This window comes from Nansenia antarctica (assembly GCF_963989245.1).
Source record: "Nansenia antarctica genome assembly, chromosome: 6".
Taxonomy (NCBI): Eukaryota; Metazoa; Chordata; class Actinopteri; order Argentiniformes; family Microstomatidae; genus Nansenia; species Nansenia antarctica.
In genome coordinates, this window is record NC_137676.1 from 38,355,387 (window position 1) to 38,376,259 (window position 20,873).

Below are 20,873 nucleotides of genomic sequence, written 5' to 3' on the forward strand. Positions count from 1 at the left end.
GCTCTCTCTCTCTCTCTCTCTCTCTCTCTCTCTCTCTCTCTCTCTCTCTCTCTTTCTTTCTCACGCTCTCTCTCTCTCTCCTCACATGCTTCCATTCGTTGTTGTCTCTCACACACTCCACTCTCTCCTATACGCACGCTCTCTCTCTCTCTCTCTCTCTCTCTCTCTCTCTCTCTCTCTCTCTCTCTCTCCTCTTCTCTTCTTCGTGCCTCATGCCCTGGATCTCCTGGCTCCATCTCGCTTTCTCCCTAGCTCTCTCTCTCTCCTTTTACCTATCTCTCCATCTATAACCACCCCTCCTTACTCTGTCTATCTCCATTGCACAACCACTAAAGGAGAAACTATCCATCCACTTTGGGATTTTTTTTTTATATCATCATTGGATTTTTTCTTCTTTTTTTTTACAGTTCTTTTTTCTTGCCCTCATTTTTTTTTTTTTTATGAATCCCATGCCATAGATGGATTTCCTAAATCAGACTTTAAACTGGAAGACACAGGGTTGTTCATGGAAGACACATCGATTGATTTCTCTCTCTCTATCTTTCTCTCTCTCTCTATCTGTTGGACCATTCCACTGCCTGTGGCTTCTGCTACTACAGCTCCGACTACTGATTTACAAACAAAAAAAAACCTTTTTTTTCTCCGTTGAATATATGTAAATACATATATGTTGATAATATTTTTCTCCTGACGTCACAATTTGAAGAGAGCCCAGAGAAACTCTGCAATAAGACACTGGAGTCTACTTTCTACACAGTCCCACACCCTGGGCAGGTCAGGGCTAGAACCACCTGGCCTGGGCCCTGCTGCTCTACTCTGCTTCTGTGAACTCTGACCTCTGACCTCTCCACTGTCTCCTTGCTGTGATTGGCTGTCTGAGGCATTGGGTGGAGCGCTGACAGGTCGATCAGGGGAGGGAGGGGCTATAGAGGTGATCCCAGGTGCAAAAAGACAAAAACATATTGAAAAAAAGACAAAAAATATATATACAAAAATGCTAATGAATTGTTAACAACTGCTATGTGGAAAAAGGAGTTGAGGACAACAGACGTCTGTAGTTATAAAGAAGAGAAAAAAAAGATGCCTAGGTCTTAATCAGACTTGTCACTCAAATGCATTTAACTTAGTATTATTAATGTTATTTATTTTATATTTTGTTAAACTGTGATTTTATTGTACATATATAAACAGAAACCCTGAACAACCGAGCAAGCTGTCAATCATATAAGCACGCAAGTGCTTCCACGTTTTTTCTTCTTTTTCTTTTGTCTTGTGTTGTGTGTACTGTAGGGAGGTTCTGTTGCTCTGGCACCCCCTGTAGGTAGAGAACGGAACTCCGGTTGCGGGTGCTGAACTGCAGATGGTTTGTGTTTGGGCATGTCCCGTTTTTAGTGTCAGGAAACACACTCAGAAAGAGCTGTCAAGCTATCTAGTCGTCTATTAACACTCTCTCACACATACAAATACACTATACACTATATGCAGGCACATGTGAGATTATGATAGCCATGTGATCATAGTGGTTTACGGATAGGCCTCAATCAGTTTTATACATAACACAATAACGACGGCCATACAAATCAACTAAAAGAAAACAATAAAACTGTGTGTGTGTGTGTGTGTGTGTGCGCATGCGTGTGCGTGTGTATGTTTACAGATAGTTGCGTGACTGGTAGGGTTGCCAACTTTCTCAATACCAAATACGAGACAAACGATGACATGCCAATGCACTGTGCGGGGGGGGGGGTGATTTGCAGGAATTTACGCATTTACGCTCTACGTACACACGAGGGGGCCTGTGATTGGATGACTACACGGAACAAGGGAGGTATATTCATTCATCCCGTATATTCATCCAGCCCAAAATACAGGACATCCCAGCTCAACCCTAGTGACTGGAGAAATGTCATTCTTGTCTAAGGTTTGGTTTGTGTTGTGCCAATGTTGCTCAAGCATCAAACTAGAACTGAGAAGCCAAAAGACCCTGGTACTTCTGGGTCCCGGTGCTGTGAACTCATGACCCCGGACTCTTGATTGGTGGAAGGTGACCAACCGAGGGCCAATGGGAGGGGTTGTATTAGTATAACCACAGGATTGGCCCTTGAACATTCCTCCCGAGTGTCTTCGGATTCTCAGTATCCCTCGACCTGTTAACGGGACTGACCGATCCAACCAATGACTGGCCTCGACTTCAGACCGCAGAGACGACTTCCACAGGCCTGCATTGTTCTGCACATCATCAAAGCTAAAAGAATTGGAACGGGAAAAGAGAGAAAGAGAGAGAGAGGGAGAGAGAGAAAGGAGGGAAGGTAAAAGAAGGAAAGAGATGTAGTGCTAACACTGGCTCCTGGTCCTCTCTCCTGATCCTCTCCTCTCTCCTGGTCCTCTCTCCTGGTCCTCTCCTCTCCTGGTCCTCTCCTCTCCTGGTCCTCTTCTGTTCCTCTCCTCTCCTGGTCCTCTCCTCTCCTGGTCCTCTCCTGGTCCTCTCTCCTCTCCTGGTCCTCTCCTGGTCCTCTCCTCTCCTGGTCCTCTCCTGGTCCTCTATCCTCTCCTGGTCCTCTCCTGGTCCTCTCTCCTGGTCCTCTCCTCTCCTGGTCCTCTCCTCTCTCCTGGTCCTCTCCTCTCCTAGTCCTCTCTCCTGGTCCTCTCTCCTGGTCCTCTTTCATGGTCCTCTCCTCTCCTGGTCCTCTCCTCTCCTGGTCCTCTCTCCTGGTCCTCTCCCCTGGTCCTCTCCTCTCCTGGTCCTCTCTCCCCTCCTGGTCCTCTCTCCTCTCCTGGTCCTCTCCTCTCCTGGTCCTCTCTCCTGGTCCTCTCTCCCCTCCTGGTCCTCTCTCCTCTCCTGGTCCTCTCCTCTCCTGGTCCTCTCTCCTGGTCCTCTATCCTCTCCTGGTCCTCTCCTGGTCCTCTCCTCTCCTGGTCCTCTCCTGGTCCTCTCTCCTCTCCTGGTCCTCTCTCCTCTCCTGGTCCTCTCCTGGTCCTCTATCCTCTCCGGGTCCTCTCTCCTGGTCCTCTCCTCTCCTGGTCCTCTCTCATGGTCCTCTCCTCTCCTGGTCCTCTCCTCTCCTGGTCCTCTCTCCTGGTCTTCTCTCCGGGTCCTCTCTCCTGGTCCTCTCCCCTCTCCTGGTCCTCTCCTCTCCTGGTCCTCTCTCCCCTCCTGGTCCTCTCTCCTCTCCTGGTCCTCTCTCCTCTCCTGGTCCTCTCTCCTGGTCCTCTCTCCCCTCCTTATCCTCTCTCCTCTCCTGGTCCTCTCTCCCCTCCTTATCCTCTCTCCTCTCCTGGTCCTCTCTCCTCTCCTGGTCCTCTCCTCTCCTGGTCCTCTCTCCTGGTCCTCTCCTCTCTCCTGGTCCTCTCTCCTGGTCCTCTCCTCTCCGGGTCCTCTCTCCTGGTCCTCTCCTGGTCCTCTCTCCTGGTCCTCTCCTCTCTCCTGGTCCTCTCTCCTGGTCCTCTCTCCTGGTCCTCTCCTCTCCTGGTCCTCTCTCCTCTCCTGGTCCTCTCTCCTCTCCTGGTCCTCTCTCCCAGTCCTCTCCCCATCTTCTCCATATACTAGTACTGTATACATCAGTGGAGGCTGATGGAGGTAGAAATGTGTGTATGATACCATTGATACCAAATGCACATGTGTGTTATATATGATACCAACCTGATTCCGTTCCATACAATGAGCCCTCCTTCAATTACTACCTCCACCAGTCTCTACCAACATACGATTCCCTTGTCTGCAGTGCTGTGACCAACTGTACTCTACACATCATTCTATCACTGTGTGTGTGTGTGTGTGTGTGTGTGTGTGTGTGTGTGTGTGTGTGTGTTAAAACCCACAGCTCTCTGTTATCCTGTTTGTGCACAATTTTGATTTGAACTTTTTTGTCACTCCTGACCAAAGATGTGTCTACTGTAGTACAGGTCTTCTTCCCCATGACTGAATCCAGTTGTAGATAAAAAAAAAGAAAAAAAAAAGAAGATGTATTTATAGTTTTCACAGTTTCAAAATGGCGCCTTCGTCTCATCCAACAAGGGGGTTATTCATAGAACTAATAGCATCGCAGTCATTTCACCACTTAGTTTATGACAACGGGATTGAGATGCTCTCTGGTTTGGTTGAAGTATGCCAGGGTGAGATTGGAATCCTTACACGCTGAAGAATTGACCAAGAGGACCTTCAACACTGAAATCATGTCAAGAGGAACAGTGGCAGAAGCATACAAACTTTCCTCAGATCTGCTCTTGTTTCATATATCTATAGCTACTCCTGAGTCCATTCTGTTATTCTACATCGACAAAGACTGGCAAGTCCCCCTGATGCAGTGTGCCAATTCTCTACCCATTTCCTGAAGCGTCACTTGTTCCACTACATCTCTTAGACCAGGGCTGGACTGGGACAAAAATTAGGCCCTGCCATGTGGCTCAGACCGGCCCAACACAATCGGTCCGACACCGCCGATCAACATGCTGGCAGTCTGTTGAATATACCATTTGTAAAAAAAAACTATAGAGCGGAGTAAGTGACATGGACAGCAAGTATACCAATGCAAGTGTGAACCAGTGTACTCACTCACTGTTGACGTACTCCACGGTGATGAGACATGGCTGCTGTATCTGTAGTAGGCCTAGCCCCCACAGTCGATCCAGAGAACATATCTGTCAGTTTCTGACATTTTGAGGCATCCTCTGCTAGCTTCTTACTTTTTTCTCCCTAATTTTCTGGGCACCCCCTTTCACTATCTTATCTACGAACATGACACTGCACTTGAGTTGTCGGCCGAGGGATCAGAGTGGGGGAGGGGGCCGCACTAGTTATTTTTTTTATTTTTTTATTTTTTTGGGGGGGGGCGGCCCGACCGGCCCAAAACTAGCGCGGCCCACCTGCCAGCGGGCAGGTAGATTGTATGGCCAGTCCAGCGGTGTCTTAGACCTGTCCATTGCCTTTGAAACGCCTGATTGATTGAAAATTGATTGAAAACTTTATTAGAAGATTTGCAGAAGTAGGTACATGAAAGTACATATTACATACAAGGTCAACTAACAGGATAAAAACCCAAGAAAGCCACTGGCTTATTTCAATTGGGGTCCTTGATTCTCAATTCATCGTTACATGTAAGACCGACAAAACAAACTAGTACTATCTACAAGATAATACAGACAAATAACTATTACTATCTACAAGATAAAAATACATCCATCATGGGAAGAACAATACAACAAAACATCAGGTATGTACAGCGGGTAGGACAGGTGGGGACATACACCACAGGTGGGGGCGGGGGACAAAACACAAAGTATGTACAGTGGGTAGTTCGGGTCTTTTAATCTGATTTTTGATTTAGAGGGTCCAGTTACGGATTGCAGCCTCCTGTAAATGTTTTTTGAGAGTGGTTTTGAAGGTGGGCAGTGTTTTGCACTCCTTTAAGATTATAGGAAGGGCGTTCCACATTTTTACTGCATAGTTTGCAAACGAGTTTAACCCCTTGTTTGTGGTGCAACGCGGTTGAACGTGGTTCGTGGAGCTTCCTCTGGTGTTGTATGTGTGGACGTTGTTCACTTTTTGGAAGTATGTTGACAGGTACTTGGGTGTCTTTGTGGTGTAGCGAATCTTGAAGACCAGGCCCAGTGCAAGCTGCTGCACTCTGTCAACTACTCGTAGCCAATCAAGGCTCAAAAAATGAGCAGCGGTTAGATGTGTCCTAGGGTTGAGGCCTAGCAGAAGCCTAACCAGTTTATGGTGTGGGGAAGTGCACAAGTCCACGCCTCAAGAAAAGGGTAGAGAAATAGGACACATCATCACATCATCACTCTAGGGTAAGGTTGTCCCTATGCTGCTACTAAACAGGCAGTAAAACGGTTTCTCTGCTAAAATGTGCTTTTAAAGACTATCCATAACGCCGAACCATAACCTAACTCCTAACATTATGCCTGACCCGAAACATGAATTGAGACAAACAAGCTAATTTACTCCACATTCATTCTGAAGATATCATTTGCACTTTGCAGCATGGCCATACAGCAGGGACTGTTGGGGAGTAGAGTGGGGCTCTCTATACAGATTTTTATTTTGAGGTGTCAAAATCGCATTATTATTTTGTAAATAAATAGATATCCTTTATCAATAAATATCATGAAACAATGTCAATCAATTCAGTATACCGTAGTTACTAAATTGAAACTTACTCTGGGCCCGGAGTGGCAATTTGCATACTGAAAGTATTTGTATTGGCTCCGAAAAATGTAAGAGCATGCATGTTTTTTTTTTGCTTTTCAATTATGTATGTTCTGAGCTTATGTGTGTATATGAAGACATGTGCTGTGTGAACACAGGCCTTTTAGATGATTTCTATTGTGCATAGTTGTGTTCATAGGTACTACACAACCACTAACCTCATAACCACACTTAAGTGTCCGGTGCTACACGATCACACACACACACACACACACACACACACACACACACACACACACACACACGTCAAGCAGACAAGCAAGCACAACAACACAAGACCTGGAAGCAGAGCAGGGGAGGGAGGTAGGCGAGAGAAGAGGGCAGAGCAGTCAGTCATACAATTCTCAGAAATCAGATATCAGCAGATATCAGCCAGCCATTTTCTTTACCTCTGTAGTACCTCAGATGCTGTACAGACACTGTACTAGTGATCTAGCACCTGGCTCCCATCATTGTTTCAAGTGTCACTGATCTCTGGGCTCAGGCTAACATTGCGTCGTACAGTACTTAGGACTGAAAGTGGTGGTGCTTTGGAGAGTCTGAGAGCCTGTTTACAGTTTCTTCAAAGACTTCCTCAAAGGTGCCATATCAAGCCTTCACACACCTCAAACAAGTCTCAGATACGCAGGGCAAACACACTCAACATGGATGTGGATGTGGGTGTGTGTGTCTGTGTGTGCGCGTGCGCCATGCATGTATATGAGCTCAAGTGGAATGTGTCCCTTCCTTTTTAATTATTATTTTATCTTTGTCTAAAGAAAAAAACATTTCTTTTAGAAATGACGAGGATGAACATCCAGACCAAAATTCCTGGTTCATTTCTGTTAGATTTTCTGACATATTTTTTGCTGTAGCCCACTACCAAAGCCAGTGGCCACATTGTCTGCAGTTACACTTCTCCACCAACAGGGGGCCAACTGTTGAATAGCTGACAGTTGTGGAGGACAGGAAGAGGAATCCACTACCTTTCCACCTGGTCCTTCCTGTTGATCTCTGTAATTGTATATTGTTTCAGTCGCAGAGACTTTATATATTATTATTTTTTCTAAAAAGAGGAGATAATGAAAACAATAAAGATGTTTGTGTTATTAGTATTCATGTGGGAATTTCCTTGTTCCTGATATTGAGCTATGACAATATAAATATGGCTGTTGGTAGCTGTCTTGGTGCTAAACCTCTCTGCTGTGCTGTTCCATGTGTGTGTGTGTGTTTGCCTGTTGTACCAAAACAACCGGATGGCCCAGTGACCCTTATGTGAACCTGTAGGTCTCTTGAACACCTGCTCTGACCACTAAACAGCCTTTTCCTCAAGTGTAATCCAATGTACTTCCACTGCCTTGAACTCTTCACTCTCTTCTCTGTCTGAAACAGGATAGGATAGAGAAGGATAGGGTAGAGAATAAGAGGAAGTCCCTAACCTATCACCGGCATGAGTGTTTACAATGAAGGGCACTGACTGTCATTGGAAATGTACTGAACAGGGAACATTCAACAACCACTTCCTCTAGTTGGAAATGTCTGCAGTACAGTATGTGTGTCCTGTGGACTTTCTCCTGACAGCTTGTTAAGAAACAGACAGGAGTCGTGGCCTGGGGAGGTCCAGTGGTGTAGCATCATGGCCTACAGTGCACACATACGAACGTGTCGGCATTGGGTTTGAATCTGGGCCCATGCCCTGCTGACATAACCTCTCTTCCTTACTTTCCTGTCTTTCTTCACAATTCCTATCCAATACAAATTAAAAATACAAAAGTTGAACTGCCCGACTCCAAAAAATACAGACAAGAGTGATTTAGATGAAGACTGGCATTCCAATCAACGGTTTGTCAAGATGTGTGTTACCATACCAGAGTGCTGTACTTGCAGGAACAGGAAATGTATGCATTTACTGTCAACGCTAGTCTATAAGTAGCTCCTGGCTCCAGATGCTGCACTTGAGCCAACGTCCATGACTATACTTGTCTAGCGTGACATGACTGTTATTGTCCAGCCTTACAACGACCGTTAAAGTAGTTGGCTGAAGTGTAGACAGACCCGGAGCCAGGGATACTCTTAAGCTGGCAACTCACAAAGAGTAGCCATTTAACAAAAGACTCTCCTTTCCTCACGCCTTCAACCAGCTGAGCCTTGAGATAGGAGACAAAAGTGTACTAAACATAGACTCCATCCACAGCGCCAGTGACCTGTAGCATAAATACTATCAACAGGGGACACGGGGTGAACCTGGGTCCTAATCCCTAATAAGACTCTAATTAAAAGTGTTGGGACGCGGAGCATGCCTGTAAGGCCGAGGGATTTCACGGCCGGGCCCACTCTCGCTTGATCCGCACGTATGGAAATACCCTTGTATTGCCAAAACAAACAATGGGCTCCGCTCACCGCTATGCACTCAAGAGCTCTGGCCAGTCCTGTCTGTCTGTCTGTCTGTGGAGATGGGCTGGGGGAGAGCAAGGCACCCAAACAGTATCACCGCAACCAGTATGACTCGGACACGATTGACCTTTTTTTCCTTTCCTGGATAACAAATTAAGCCTACTTGGAAACGAAACAGTTTCGAGTTACGATTGAAAGTGTGATCAGTTGCAAAGACTGGGGTTTACCGGTAATCGACTGCATGTCTGGGAAAACCACCATGATGGTAGAAGACGTCTACTGCATTTTGTCATTATGTCTGAACGCACATTATGTAAACCTGTGTTGCCCTCTGACCTTGAGGACGTCCTCTTGGCCTAACGGTAGACGCTTGTGTCTTCCACTCGGTGTGGGAGACCCATGTTCAACCCCCCCCCCCCCCCCCCCCCATCTGTCACATCAGTGTAGTCTCTCTGAGTCCTTATAAGGGCGTGCCACACAGAAGACTGCCAAGGGGATTTAGTTCCTCATTCTCCCTTCAACGTTCCCATGGTACAGAAACTGTTACAGCTTCACGCTGCGATGACTCGTGATGGACAATGCCCATTCATTTGGGGGGGAGGGGAAGCGGGTGACAGGTGAGAGTGGAACAGGTGTGTGAGAGTAAGTGGCGCGTGTAGAAATGTGTGTGTCCCTGGCAGCGTACGCTGGATGCTTAAAACTGTATTGACAGTCGCTACATTTGTGTTCCAAGTCGCCATTCCGGCCCCTAAGGTGTAGAAAAAGGACACAAACCAGCACTGAAAAAACAGACCACCACGACATATCTTTCCACACTCCTTACATGTGTTTTTAATTAAATTGACACAAGTTCCCGCAGGGAGGACAAATGGATACATAAAAAAAAACACTTGTATGACAACTTTTTTTTAAACCAGTCAATAGTTTTTCGTCAGGAAGCTCAGCTCTAGTCTACCCCCACCCTTAAGCCTTTATACAACTGATAACATACAGGCAGAGGGCATAGGAGAAATGTTAGATTAAATGTTCCTCACTATCATTTCATTTTGTCTACTAATCCACAGATCTTCAGATCCTCCTGTTTCTAGCTTGGTCACAGCGGAACTGAAACCTAAAATGGATATTTCTATAAGCACCCATGTGGTGGCGTTAGCATGTAAGACAGTGTAGAATTGCTCCAAGCACATTTTCAAACAACGGCTTGTTCTATATACAGCGATAGTGTATAAAACTATAGAAGAAAAGTAATCAACCACGGCACCGAGGGGTAAAGAAAGGCACGACCATAACCCCCAAAGTCCAAAAGCAGAACCTTGTTAGCAAGCTAGCTAGCATAAACTAACGTTATTAAAGCAAAAAACGGTTTGAAAGATTTAACAGGAAGTGCTCAAACGAGGCAAAAAGGAACCAAATTAAACCAAAACGCTAATAAGATCGCAACATTCGATCCAAATATATTACAGATTTATGAATATGTATAAAAAATAATGTATAAAAAAAAAGAAAGAAAAAAAAGAAAAACAATCAGTCTGCAGTTGTAACAAAATAGGTTCAGGTCCACTTCATTCTCGGCATTGCCTCTTGTGGCAAATCTGCTTAACAGAACTGTTGAGAAGAAAAGAGAGAGAGACCATTTTAGTTACATGTATGTGTGCTGAATTCTCTTAAATATGTAAGTAAGTAAAGTAAGTAAAACGTTATTTATATAGCGCCTTTCATACATGAATGCAACTCAAAGCGCAAAGCAACTCAATATGAGAGATGTTATAATTCTGTATACTGACTTCATTATACAACCATGGCAGCTTGACTTCCTTGATAGTGCTACTAAAAGTTATCACTGCTTTTCAATGTATACCGCCACCTTGTGGTCAAGCTGCAGCAGTGCTGCAGGCTTGATAAAGGACACCACAGCCCCCATGTTTTCACTTCCCCATGCCCTCAGGTCACCCTTAGACACTCCTGATAAGTCAAGGTTAGGAAACCTGCGCTCAGTCATTGGCTCAAACCCTTCTGACACTAACACATGCCAAATTCCAAATATACTCCTAGACCCTTAGCGTTGCTTATGACCTAAAAATGTTGTGGAAATTCTACCGAGCTAATCAAATAATAATAAGAAGGCCAATTGTATTGTATGCATTTTTTTGTTGTTGTGACTTATTTCTTTCTGCCTTTGATTTGTTATTATTTATTTGCATTCATTTCCTCTTGCTTTAAGGAATTTACTTTTTGAATGTGTGTGTGTGTAAATGTAAAAAGGTAAGGTGAAGCAATCGCCACGGTCCTCTGAGATGTACAGGTGTGCAGGGGCAGGTAGGTGGGGGCCGTAGGGGCTGTGGGTCCATTTCCACTTCACCACCAGAGAACAGAGAGAGAGATGAGGGGCCCTGCTTACCTTCCATCGGTTGCCACACCCGTTGCACAGCACGAAGGTGGTCATGGGTTCATCAGCACTGCGTGTTTGCACCTGAGACACGAGAAAGAGAGACCGCATATGAGCAGGGCGCACACACACACACACACACACACACACACACACACACACACACACACACCTCTAAACTGTGTTTTCCTGATCAGTACCCTCTGGTTGAAGGGTCCGTTATTCATTTATATTGATCGTCAATATGTTTTGGATAATAATAATAACAATGTGTGCATGAAGTAATGCATGATAGCGGAAGGCAAGTACACAACCTCCTCCACTCTCATCATACTGTCCGTTCCTGCTGGACAATCTGTGTAGGAGCAGGTCTGGGACCTGTAAACGGGGCAGCCTGGGGTGGACCGGGGTAGGTACCTGTGTGTAGGAGCATGTCTAGGACCTGTGAACGGGGTGGACCGGGGGATAGGTACCTGTGTGTAGGTGCAGTTCTTGCCCCGGCACTTCCCGCACTGGAACATGTCCGTCTCGGTGCCGCCCACCTTGGACAGCTGGTGCTCACGGATCGACTCCTTGGTCAGAGCCTTCCTCATCTCCTTCAGCTCGTTGCTGGCCATCTCCTGTGGCAGGGGACACACACGCACACGGCTTTAGTGGTAATCCTCCAGATTTATGAAACATGAACACAGACAGACAGACAGACAGACACACAGACAGACACACACACACACACACACACACACACACAGACACACACACAGACACACAGACACACACCTCTGCGGACATGTTGGCGATGCGGTCGGCCGAGATGTTCCCACAGAGCACGTTGCGCCGCAGGTCGGGGTTCTTCTGGTCCTTCAGGTTGGAGATGCGGCTCCTCACCTTGGCCTTGTACTTGATGTCCGTGGCCTTGAAGTCCTGGTAGATACGTGGCTCAGCTGGTCAAGGAACGCAGCGGTGGCCAGGGGAGATACACACTACGCTCTACGGCCTACACACTACGCTCTACGGCCCACCCACTACGCCCTACGGCCTACACACTACGCCCTACACCCCATATCCCTACTCAACCCCTAGACCCTGGGCTGGATCCTGAACCTGATCTTGATCCTGATCCTGAACCACGCCACCGGAACAAACAAACCGTCTAAAAAGGATATAGTCCTCAATCTGAGCAGCCAAGTGCTCACAGTCTGCTCCGATGGTCTTGTGATCATCTGGAATATCAAACGAGAGAGACAGAGTCAGTGTTCCTTGTCACTCTGACCAAACGTTCCAGCCCACCCATACAAGTACAGTAGACATACTCAGACACCCTGGAGGGGGGGGGGGGTCTCTCACCGTCTGTCTGGAGGGCAGCCACCAGCAGCTCTCTACACTTGGTGCGCACGCTGTCCGTGGTGACGGGGGCGGGGGGGAAGGAGGTGAACTTGGGGGTGGAGGAGGGGGTCGTCGGGGTGGTGGGAGTGGTGGGGGTCTTCTGCGGCTCCTGCTTCTTGCTGGGGTGTCGTTAACGGGGGCGAGAAAGAAAACAACACATGTACGTCAGATGAGGTAGGAATGAGGTCCGTCAAAACAACAACGTCGCGTGGTTTAGCGAATCGCAGTTTTTGGTTGTCAAGTTTAGACCTAATGACGGCTTGGTTTTAATTGGGTTGTAGATATGAAGTCATATTAAAAAAGGGGAGAAAACATCAAGCATCTTCTTAACCATTAACAATTCAGACAGCTGTGCCAAAGACTCTGTGCCTCCATCCCTGGTTAAAATGTAGGGATGCTCCGATCTGGATTTTTGGGGCCGATACCGATCACCGATTTTTTTCCTCAAGATCAACCGATACCGATTTTAAAAAAAATACATAACTGTAGGCCTACTGACTGGATAGCCTACATATTTTTTGCTTTTTAGACAAAAGTTTTGATCCATTAGGCACCAAGCAAACGCAGACCCATTTTTATGGCATAGTAAAAGTCTGGCCTATCACCCAGTTAGGGCCTGAAGCCCAAGTCAGTGATATGGCTGTATAAAAGACATCATAAACGTGGCCTTCATGGTTTACATACTGTTACGTCCTCCTATGTTTTCTGTTCAGTTATCTGTCTTCCCCAGGAAAAAATAAAAAAAATAAAAAATTATAATCGGTTTTTGCGATCGGCCATTTTTGCCGATCACCGATCGAGTCATTTGGAGTGAAATCGGCCGATTTAAATCGGTGGCCGATAAATCGGAGCATCCCTAGTTAAAACCTAGTTAAACGACTAGGGCTGTCCCAAACGACTATTTTTCTAACGATTAATCTATCGATTATTTTTAATTTGACGATTAGTCTACCGATTATTTTTTTACTGTTCGATTAATGTATCACTTAATTTTCCCCAAATAAATGTCAAAAACTTCTCTTATCAACATTTCAGTATTTTATTCAATTATTCTTGCACTGCAGGGCAATATTCCACACAACAAAAAATATCCTCTCTTTCTTACAGTGCAAGTAATGCAGTAAATTCTGTAAAAAAGTGAAATTCTAACCGGAATACCGTATACCTCTAAGTAACAATCTTTAACAATAACAATCTCAGTAACTAACAATATAACATTCTCCCCCTCTCTCTGCTCTCCCCCTCCCACGCTCCTCTTTCTCCCCCCCTCCTCTCTCCCCCCGCCTGCATCCTCTTCTCTCTCCTGCGCTCCTCTCTCCCCCTCACTCCTCTCTCCTCCTCTCTCTCTCCTCCTGCCTCCTCTTCTCTCTCCCCCTCCCCCGCGCACCTCTCTCCCACACTCCTCTCTCCCCCTCCCCCTCTCCCTCGTCTCGTCTCCTCCCCTCTACCCTTCTCTCTCCTGCGCTCCTCTCTCCCCCTCGCTCCCTCTCCCCCTTCTCTCCTGCGTTCCTCTCTCCCCCTCCCCCTCTCGTGCGCTCCCCTCTCTCGCCCTCCCCCCTTAGCTCTCTCCCCCCCTCTCTCCCTTCTCCCCCCTCCACCTTAGGCATTACTGTGGAGGAATGTGAGCATGTCCACATGCTTAGAGGTCAGGCTTGCTCTTTTTTTTTAAACGATGTTCCCAGCAGCTGAAAAGAGCCTTTCAGACGGAGTGGACGTTGCAGGGACAGACAGGTAGGACTTGGCCAGCATAGCCAGGGAGGGGAACCGTGCTGCGTTTTCCTTCCACCAGTGTAGGGGGCTCTTATCCCTTGAAACGCTTTGTTCTCCAAAATAAACTAACACCTCATTCCTCACAATGTCAGTGTCCTCGCTGTCTCTTTCCTGGGCATTGTCTTCCTCATTGCTGTGCTGCTCCTCTGAGTCTGAGCCTAGCAATGCGTCCAGCACAGACACTGGCATCTTAGTCCTCTTCTTTGAAGCTTCTGGCTGGGCACTGGCTGAGCCATCCTGCCCCACACTTGCCTGTTGAAGCTGTTCCTTCTCTCTTATTTTGGCTTGAAGTGCAAGAGTCTGAAGTTTGACTTGCACTTTTAGGATATCATCTGACGACAGGAACTTTAGCTTGTGGAACCTGGGGTCAAGGGCAGCAGCGATGACACACACATTTTGACCATCTTCTCTGAATGTGGCCTCGTCCTTCCACCTTGAAGCTATCTCCTTTGCTGCAGCTGTTTGGAAAGAGTTGATGGGAGCAGACTCGAAGGATATTTTCTGTGTGGTTTTCAGGAGGCCCTTTACCAGTGGAGGTAGAGCAGATACTGTGACATAAGCCTCTCCACTCAGGAAGACAGTGGCTTGCTCAAAGGGCTTGAGAACTTGCTCCAGTTCCTCCAGTAGGGTCCACTGGTCACTTTTCAGGTCCAGGTAGTGCTTTCCTCGCTGTGTGACCTCTGGGTCTGAAAGGGTTGCGGTCACCGGCCACCGCTGCTCCAAGAGGCGACTCACCATGTAGTAAGAACTGTTCCATCTTACAGACACATCCTGGATCAACTTATGTTCAGCTGTGCCCCATTGCTTTTGTTTGTCTTTGAGCTTGCTGCTGGCGAGCTCACTCCGCTTGAAGTGTTCTACCAGGCATCTTGCAGCCCCCAGTGCCTTGCTTATCTGGGGGTCCTTCAGGGCGTGGTTGACCACCAGCTGGATTGTATGGCCAGCACATCGATGTGAAGCAACTCCATGCCTCTCTTCCAGGATCCTGAGAGCTGCCACCACATTGGCAGCATTATCATGTACAACAGCCAGGACATCATCACTGAGAGAGAAACCAAACCTCTCTGCTGCCTCTTCCACCCAGCCAGCAATGTTTACCGCTGTGTGGCGCTCCTCAAGCGGCATCGTGGTCAGACTGTATGAAGTCATCTCCCAGTCTTCAGAGATAAAGTGGCAGGTGACTCCTAAGTACGCCTCGGTGGCAATACTTGTCCAAGCATCTGTGGTGAGTGTGATTTTTTAATTTTTTATTTCAGATTTCACCCTCTCTAGAGTAGCCTCGTATTTCTTCTCCATCAACTTTGTGAAGTGGTGCCTGGAGGGAAGTGTGTACCCTGGGTGAAATGTGTTGATCATCTCACGGAAGCCTTGACCCTCCACAATAGCAACAGGTCTCATGTCCTTGACGATCATCTGTAAGATGCAGTTAGAAAGCTGAGCAGCCATCTGGGGTGTGCATGGAGTTGTGTTCTTTTTGTGGAAAAAGTCCTGAAAATAAAAAAAGCACACATTTCTTACCATGTGTAGGCCCCTTCATTTTCACCTCACTGCTATGTTTAGCCAACTTGAATGCCAACATGGCCATTTAGAAGTCTGTCCATCACCACAACACATAGCTAGCTAGTAGCTACATGGCTAGCTAACGTTACTCTCGCTGCTATGTTATGATTAGCTAAATTGATGCTAACGTAGCATGCGATCTACGAGCTAGATAACGTATGTGCGAGCACCACAATGACAATAGGCTACCGTAGCTAGCCAGCTACATAGCTAACGTTACTAACACCAGAAGACAAGACATACGAACTGTGGTGAGCTACATTGCTTGTGTAACATTAGCTAGTAGCTATCCATTTTTCACTCATACACGGCCGGAAAAGTGAACAGAAATACAACGGTGACTTACGGTGGTGCTATCTTGCGGCTGTCTTCACAAAGAGCTCCAGGATGCTTTCGCTTGAGGTGCTCGTTCATTGCAGACGTACTGCTGTGATAGGCCATTTAATTTTTGCACAGTTTACAGACCACCACATTGTTTTCTTTTTTTGTAAAGTACTCCCATACTTTGGACGATCGTGGGCGAAGTCTTTTAGCTGCCGGCTCTGCCTCCTCCATGTTTGCACTGGTCGCAGCCATTTTGTTTATTTACGACGCACCGACGCACATTACGCAAGTCGACGTATTGACGTAGTCGATTACGTCGACGCGTCGTCCCAGCCCTATAAACGACTAATAAATAAAAGAACATTCCCGCCAACTCCCCGCATTTCTATGGTATTCAACATCACAGGCTACTACAGTGGTGATAGGAACACTGGATCTTCTCAGCTGAGAGTCACAACAACAACAACAACAACAACAACAACAACCTCAAACGGAATAATAAAGTCCCCCCATGTTTCTGATCGAATTAGCGCACTAGAGAAACTTGACTGTTCTCTCTCTCTCATCCGAGGACTGTATCAACATGGAAGAAGGACATGGAAGACAAGTCCACCGCGCTGGGCACAGACGTGGTTCGAACTGATTGCGAGCATCTGCCCTTAGACCGCGCACGGCTTCCAAGCGTCTGTTCCTCTACCACCTGCTGCAAGAAAACACCGTTGTCGGTCGACATCGAGGCGATCCGCGCTGTGCGGAGGCTCTGGAAACACCACTCGGCTACGAGGCTATCTGTTTATACGCGTCCTTGTCGTAAATCAAAGTCGAGCGCACTCGGCGGATCTAAAACTACGGTATGTGGCGAGGGGTTGAACCGGGGGGGTGGGGGGGGGAGGAGAACGGCGTTAACGGCGTTCTCACCTCCAGTCGCTGGAACCCGGGCTGTCCTTGGACGTTGACGATCTCAGAGGAGAACCCTCTCTCTTCTTCTCCTCCGCCATGGTCTTCCCCTCAGAACCATCTGTGGAGGCGGACACACACACACACACACACACACACACACACACACACACACACACACACACACACAACACTCAATGGTCCATGTGGCTTCCTCATGGAACTTCTTTCATCTGACGGTGGATGACTATCAGGCATTGACAAGGCAGCATACATTGACAAGGCAGCATACATTGATAAGGCAGCATACATTGACAAGGCAGCATACATTGACATGGCAGCATACATTGACAAGGCAGCTACATTGACAAGGCAGCATACATTGACAGGGCAGCTACATTGACAAGGCAGCGACATTGACATGGCAGCATACACTGACAAGGCAGCTATATTGACAAGGCAGCTACATTGACAAGGCAGCTACATTGACAAGGCAGCTACATTGACAAGGCAGCATACATTGACATGGCAGCATACATTGACAAGGCAGCTACATTGACAAGGCAGCTACATTGACAAGGCAGCTACATTGACATGGCAGCATACATTGACAAGGCAGCTACATTGACATGGCAGCTACATTGACATGGCAGCATACATTGACATGGCAGCTACATTGGCAGAACACTGGCAATGGTGCTGGTGTTTCGTCCAATGACATTTTGCGTTTCCCCGCTGTTCCTGGCACGTGGCCAGTTTAGGTGTTGAAGGAACATCTTGCTTGCTGGCTTGAGTAACGTGTCGGTTTCTTTCACTACAGACTTAAAATTTCCACAACGGTCACGTGCACGAAATAGCATTAGAATGTCTGATACAAGCTACGCTGCGCCTCATAGGCAGCAAGAATGAGGTGCGGCACAGCTCGTTAATACATTTATTACTTTTCCGATCGGACAACTGAAGGAGTAATTAATTTTTCGCTGAAAAATCTTTATTTTTCTCTTTGTTTTGACTTGTCTGTTGGACAAGTGCAGGAGGAAGTCCACTTGTCTGAACCTAAAATGTACTTGTCCTGGACAAGCGGACAAGCCTTAATGTCGAGCCTTGAAGTTCCTATCTATTACCAAGCTGCTGTCAGCTCAGTGGTGGATAGTGGTGGCCTAGTGGATAGTGAGTTGGTCTGGTGATCAGAAGGTCATGAGTTCAAATCCCCACCTGGGAACACCACCACTAGAGTGCCCTTGAGTAAGGCACTTAGTCCTAAGTTACTCCACGGAGACTGTCCCTGTAACCTCTAATTGTAAGTCACTTTGGATAAAAGTGTCTGCTAAATGGTTAAAATGTAAAGGCTCAAGGCAAACTTTTTTCTACTAAACCATATTTATTTTTCCATTCTGCCTTTCCCTCTGCCGCATGTGGGTCCCATATGTCCAGTACAGTAGATAGATTGGAGGCAGGCCCACACACACACACGCAACCATACCCAGCAGTTTCTTCCAGGACTTGATGAGTGACTTGGCCAAGGTCTGCACCTCCTCCTCTGAGCTCTGCTTCCTCACTGCGTTCACTGACATGCCAATCCTGGTAGACTGAGACACACAGAATGGAGTAGAGGCGAGGGTTAAGTGACGTCCTACATTTTAATTAAAGTACATTTTTGGACATCAGTAGTGGGGGGGGGGGACATTTTACCTGGAGAGTCTCCAAATTCATTTTCATGTTCTTCAGTTCTCTCAGCAAATCTATGGCGCCGTCCTTTAGCAATAAAACAAAAACAACAGTTGCATAAACAATACATTGCCCAAAAAAATAGAGAAATAAATACAATCGTAAACATAGTTCATAATAAACAAATGTTTACCTATGAAAATTATTCAAGTTTATTATAATGAGGCCTATGCAATCTCGATTGTGCAACAAACTCCCTTGCCAGGTAAGCCTGCATATTATATGAACTGACAGGTCGGAAAAGTGTGGATATTTTAGTAGGGGTGTTACGTTCTTGTTTACTAGGGATAAAGAAGTAACAAATTAAGTATGGGTAAAAATGTAAGATATTTTATTGGCCATGACAGTTTTTATGTTCATTATTATAAGATTGAAAAACTGTCATGGTCAATAAAATATCTTTAAACATTTTTTTTTTTAAAATATATGGCAAACAATTGACATTCCCTCTGTAGTGTTAAAACAACATGAGAGAAGTTGGAAGGCGACCAGCTGCCACCGTAGCTCACACATAAACATACATAACAAACATAAACATACATAACAAACAAACATAAACGTACATAACAAACAAAAACCTACTTACATCCATAACAAACATCCATAACAAACAAACATAAACATACATAACAAACAAACATAAACATACATAACAAACAAATATAAGAAACATAAACACGTAAACAAACGTATGGCACCGTCACGTGTTGTGAACATAAAGGATGGTTGACACCTAAACAGCTGTCGAGGATTTCATTGAATCAAAAAGAATGATGGGCAAACATGCTCATCCATTTCGGAGGCAGGAGATGTACCATCATCTAATGAGCCCTCCAATATACATTTAAAAAACATGTATGTGTAGCATTGACAGCAATAAAAGTATTGTCCCGTCAAGTAGTCATGCAAGAGTGAAGCCAGCTGTGGAGCTATAATAATAATGTGTTACACATCAAAACAGCTCAGAGCAATCGCTTCGGGGGGTAGCAATCGCATTGGCCCTATCCGAGAGGGTTCAGCTTCAGGAGAGGCCTACTATAGTGAAGTAATCGATGAGCACATGAAAGTATTACAACTAGTATTGAGCCTAAATCGCCACTCTAACAAATACAGGAAAAACTCCTCCGCATCCTGAGTTCGCAAAAACAAACAAACAACGAGCCACGTGAATGTGAACCTCGATGGATGACTTCACATCCAGACAGTAACTCATTCCGGTCATTCTTTATTTTCCTCGTTAATTAATTCAACCTAATTGACGCCGCCAGGGTAGATGGTAGCATGAGGAGACCTGGCGATGATGACCAACCCACCATGAAAGCACCGCGTAATTTGCAACATGAACGTTTCAATGTGTGGACATTTACCACTACCACACCGGTCACTGACACATCACATTCTTCTGCGATAAATCATTTCATAATAAACCGACTAGATCAGAGCTCGGAGCATCAACAAAAACAAACATAGGTTCTCTGGCTTTCCAGAATTTTCGCTTTTCGTACAAAGGTGCAGCCAGGGAGAACAGCGGGCATCACAACAGCCATGCCCTCCTACCTGGTGTCAGATGCCGGGGACACACAACAGCCAACTCCACTCACCGTGTTCTTCTTGTGCACCATTTTGTCGAGCTTTTTCGCAATGCGTTCGACCTCCTGGTCTTTCGCCATTTTGCATAAGATATGTCTGCTTATTCTGATCCCACTACACATAAACCTCCATTTATGTTGAAAAGCTCTTTCGCTCCCTCCTCTCTGGTCCCAAAAGCATCCACTTCTTCCCCCACAGCGCCTCGTACGAAACGACCAGAGAGCGATATGGGACTTGTAGTTTATGGGACTACAAAACAAGAAAAGTCTCAAACTCCTGTGATTTCCCCCTTACTCCTACACAAGAAGAGGACTTCCACATAATGCGAATGGAGCGTCCCAAAAAAATAGTCGCATTTTTTGTCTGTAGGCCTACTAATTTGTGCTCGATCTGCTGTTGGCCTAATTATTAGAGTGGAAACAAGAATGCCATTCTATTAATTTGTGCCCCTTCTTCCACATGGTTCCAGCACAGGGCTCCCCTGTCGCATGGCCGTGACGTCCAATGGACGTCGCTGTTCTCTTTCTTTTGGGTCCACCCTGCCGGATTCACTTCATCGTAGTCCCTGAGTCAGACTGCCACCTAGCGGGCGGGAGTGTACATCCCTAAACTAGTTGATGAGCCGGCTGCAGTGGTGTTGACCCAGTC

General features: G+C 46.3%; 1 protein-coding gene across 1 annotated transcript; it reads right to left on the bottom strand.

Moving 5' to 3' along the window:
* Positions 1–9,489: 9,489 nt before the first annotated feature.
* On the bottom strand, positions 9,490–20,678 carry tcea2 (transcription elongation factor A (SII), 2). The gene is made up of 10 exons (XM_080533262.1): positions 20,237–20,678; positions 18,600–18,662; positions 18,391–18,496; positions 16,929–17,028; positions 12,318–12,475; positions 12,137–12,193; positions 11,751–11,905; positions 11,447–11,593; positions 10,986–11,057; positions 9,490–10,192 (listed from the first exon to the last, which is right to left on the bottom strand). The coding sequence occupies exons 1-10, from the start codon at positions 20,345–20,347 to the stop codon at positions 10,184–10,186; spliced, it is 978 nt and encodes a 325-aa protein (XP_080389388.1). The 5' UTR covers positions 20,348–20,678; the 3' UTR covers positions 9,490–10,183.
* Positions 20,679–20,873: the final 195 nt, after the last annotated feature.

Excerpts from the sequence above, each read along its gene's own strand:
- tcea2 (XM_080533262.1), bottom strand. The coding sequence starts at position 20,347 with ATGTGTAGTGGGATCAGAATAAGCAGACATATCTTATGCAAAATGGCG. Across the intron at positions 18,663-20,236 it reads TGGTGCACAAGAAGAACACG|GACGGCGCCATAGATTTGCT; the intron begins GTGAGTGGAGTT and ends TTATTGCTAAAG. Across the intron at positions 17,029-18,390 it reads GTCCTGGAAGAAACTGCTGG|ATGGTTCTGAGGGGAAGACC; the intron begins GTATGGTTGCGT and ends CCGCCTCCACAG.